General features: G+C 32.1%; 1 protein-coding gene across 1 annotated transcript; it reads right to left on the bottom strand.

The window, feature by feature from the left end:
- Positions 1 to 223: 223 nt before the first annotated feature.
- Positions 224 to 2563, bottom strand: LOC114370798. The gene is made up of 3 exons (XM_028328187.1): positions 2117 to 2563; positions 722 to 1087; positions 224 to 521 (listed from the first exon to the last, which is right to left on the bottom strand). Exons 1-3 carry the CDS (start codon positions 2489 to 2491, stop codon positions 441 to 443), a joined length of 822 nt encoding a protein of 273 aa, XP_028183988.1. The 5' UTR covers positions 2492 to 2563; the 3' UTR covers positions 224 to 440.
- Positions 2564 to 3071: the final 508 nt, after the last annotated feature.

The raw sequence follows: 3071 nt of genomic DNA on the forward strand, positions 1-3071 counted from the left end.
GTCAAAAAATAAATAATAATAATAAAATGTTTTCAGCATTTTAAACAGCGTAAATTTAATGTTCAAGAATAAAAAATTTAAATTCATGATATAGGTGTTGATGGGATTCTCATTGTGTCTCCTTCAATAAATTAAAGGCTAGCCACTCATAAAAGTGAGTTTGTTTTAATGTGAATAAAATATTATTTATCTTAAAATTTTAATGTTTTATATAACAATGCACTTTAAATTCAAGCAACGATTGATATATTTTATTTATTGAACAAAGGTTCACCTTGAGCACGCTTAAACCACACACATGAAAACTGCTGATCCAAAAAGAAAAAAAAAACCATAATGTGAAAGCATTTATTCAGTTGCCTTTAGAACTGTCCTAGTTTAGGCATTAAAGCTTTCTAACACGATGAGAATACAAGTTTATTTCTTTATCACCCTTAATTTTAAGAGATCAATGAGAAAATCTCTCCAGACGCATCCTTGTAAGTCTCCTCAGCTGAATTTTCATCTGAAACTTGTTTTGCCTACAAGATCAACAATTCAATTGAGTTAAATTAAATTAAACCATATTCACATTGGCACTACATGTGTAAGTATTAAAATACTTCATTTTTTTTTTTGTTGGTCTATCATTGTCTCCTAAATATTCAACTAGGAAGGCAAAATTTTTTGCATGCATGTATGTGTGCAATAAACATGGTGGGGGATCAAGTTTAAAACTTACATGAACTAGAATCATGCATGTCTTTCCATTTTCATTATGATTGAATGAAACGTTGGCAGCAATGACCTCTATGTTGTGCCTCTCCAACACAGAAGTGATGGTGTTCAAGAGGTGTGGCTTGTAGGCGGAGCAAACTGTGAATTGGGCCCAATTGGCATGAATGTTCAAGACCATGTTTGAAGAAGTCCATACTTTGTCAAATTCTAATTTCTTCTTCCCATTGATTAAAATTGTATCTGAAGTTCCCATTATTTCTTTGAAAACATATGGGAACATTCTCTTAGTTATTTTCCCTAGCCTTTTGCGGCTTTCCTCCAGACCTTTAATGTAGTTAGCTGCTACCTTAATAACGGTTGCTTCATCCGCCTACGAAATAAAAAGCATCATCAAAGCATCTTAGAAAAACATCCTAAACTTGACTCTGGTTGTTGTCTTGAAGTGGGTATTTTGGTAGAGATAATTCTAGTGACATTAATGACTATTTATTTTTAATTTAAAAGAATTCCATTGCAGTGTAACTTTCCAAAATTTATGAAAAGTATTATTTTTCTCTCTTTAGAATATTTGGAATTATCACTTGAGAGTTCTCCCCTAAAACTATTATTTGAAACTGTTGACTTTTACCCAAGTTCCCACCGCTATTTCCTTGATCTTTAAATAATAATAATAGTATTTTAATGTTAAAATACCAAATTCGTCAAAGCACATAATAATAGTTTTGTTTTCAAACAAACAAAGCTATAATCAAACCAATTTGAAACAAATTTGATTACATACATGATTTAATACGGCAAGAAAATGGCACAATAAGAATGCCTAATATTTGATCTACATTCAGTGGCTTAGATTGATCCATTTCTAAAACTATTTCAACATGTGTATTATCATTCTAAAATTATCTTCTTTTTTTTATATCTTTTTATTTACTTAATTGTTTTTTAATAATATTTAGAAATAAAATAATTAAGTAAAAGTATGTAAGAAAAAAATAATTAAGTATCTTAAAATTATAAAAAAAAGTCTTATAAAAGAAGATAAATAAATTTTTGAAAAAAATCTTATAATTAGTAATAGAGGAGGAAGTATATATTGCTTTCAATTTCCATAAAATTGATTGAAACAAACCTCCATAAAAATTTGTTTATGACTTTTAAGGTAAATGGAAAGATAGAGCTTTGTGCCCTTTCTATATTTCCTAACTATGCATGTTGGAAAGGGATGAAAAACTTGACATATATTAGACAAATAAAGTTCATAAGGGAAGAAAAGATAAATATAGTCACATCATTAAATGATTAATATAGGGAAAATATTCATAAATAGTAAAATTATTAAAATTCTTGATTACCCTTCAAAAACCTTGACAAATGAAAACGAACTAAATTAAACACATACCTCGGAAGGAAGTTGCGGAAGCAAACCACGAAGGTCGTCAAACATTTCGTTATTAGATTCTGGATGTTTTCCATCTAACCCTTCATCGCTAGTAATATTGTCTTTCTCATTTTCACTCGCGATCTCTCGATTTCGCTTCTTATTCACGAGTGCTTCACCTTCTTCATTTTGTTGGTTCAGTGGCTTCATGTTGTTTTTACTTTCTCCCGAGTTATCAGAATTGGAGGAAACTAATAAATGGTTTCCCAAATGGAAGTCTATAGCATGTGAACCTTGATCTTCTGCCATCAAGGTGGAGAGAAAGAGAAATAAAAAGAAAGAGAGGCTAAGAGGTTTGGTTTTGGGGTTAAGGAGGAAGATTGGAGAATGATACATTTATATTAAGGTGACAAACTTTATGAAGTTGCAAAGAGAAAATATAAATGGTGAGAGGCTAAGAACACCCCAATTTTATATTATTTTTTTGAAAAAGGAATGCCGGAAATCGTGTTACTTTGCATTCTAATAAATAATGCATTAAATATATAGTTTAATACCGTGTACAAGAATATTTCATAGGAATGACAACGAGACGGGTTGGGGGTGGGTTTGCTTATCCGATCCATGTTTCTATAAAAGGTAGATACTTCGGGTTTAGAGGAAAATTGATGCAAATCCTTGAAGAAAAAGTTGAAAGGGACATCTCGCTTTGCGCATAAGCCATGCTTAGCGAGCAAGCTCAAGCTTAGCACGAAGAAGTCCAAAGTCGCGCTTAGCGCAAAATCCAGCACTAAGCGCGTGATCACTCCGCTAAACCCAGAAGGATCACGCTTAGCGCGAAGTCATCTCGCTAAGCCCAGAAGGGGTGCACTTAGCGCGAGGTCACGTGGATTTTAAGCTACCTTAGACATATAAAAGGAGTAGAAAACAAAGGAGAAAGACACACCCAGACTCAATGCTCTCTATTGAATACACC

The sequence above is a fragment of the Glycine soja genome, chromosome 2 (assembly GCF_004193775.1).
Source record: "Glycine soja cultivar W05 chromosome 2, ASM419377v2, whole genome shotgun sequence".
Lineage (NCBI taxonomy): Eukaryota > Viridiplantae > Streptophyta > Magnoliopsida > Fabales > Fabaceae > Glycine > Glycine soja.

Bases quoted from the DNA above. Each gene is read 5' to 3' on its own strand.
- LOC114370798 (XM_028328187.1), bottom strand. From the start codon at position 2,491: ATGTATCATTCTCCAATCTTCCTCCTTAACCCCAAAACCAAACCTCTT. The intron at 1,088-2,116 runs GTATGTGTTTAA...TTTATTTCGTAG, and splicing joins TTCCGCAACTTCCTTCCGAG to GCGGATGAAGCAACCGTTAT. The intron at 522-721 runs GTAAGTTTTAAA...TTGATCTTGTAG, and splicing joins CATGCATGATTCTAGTTCAT to GCAAAACAAGTTTCAGATGA.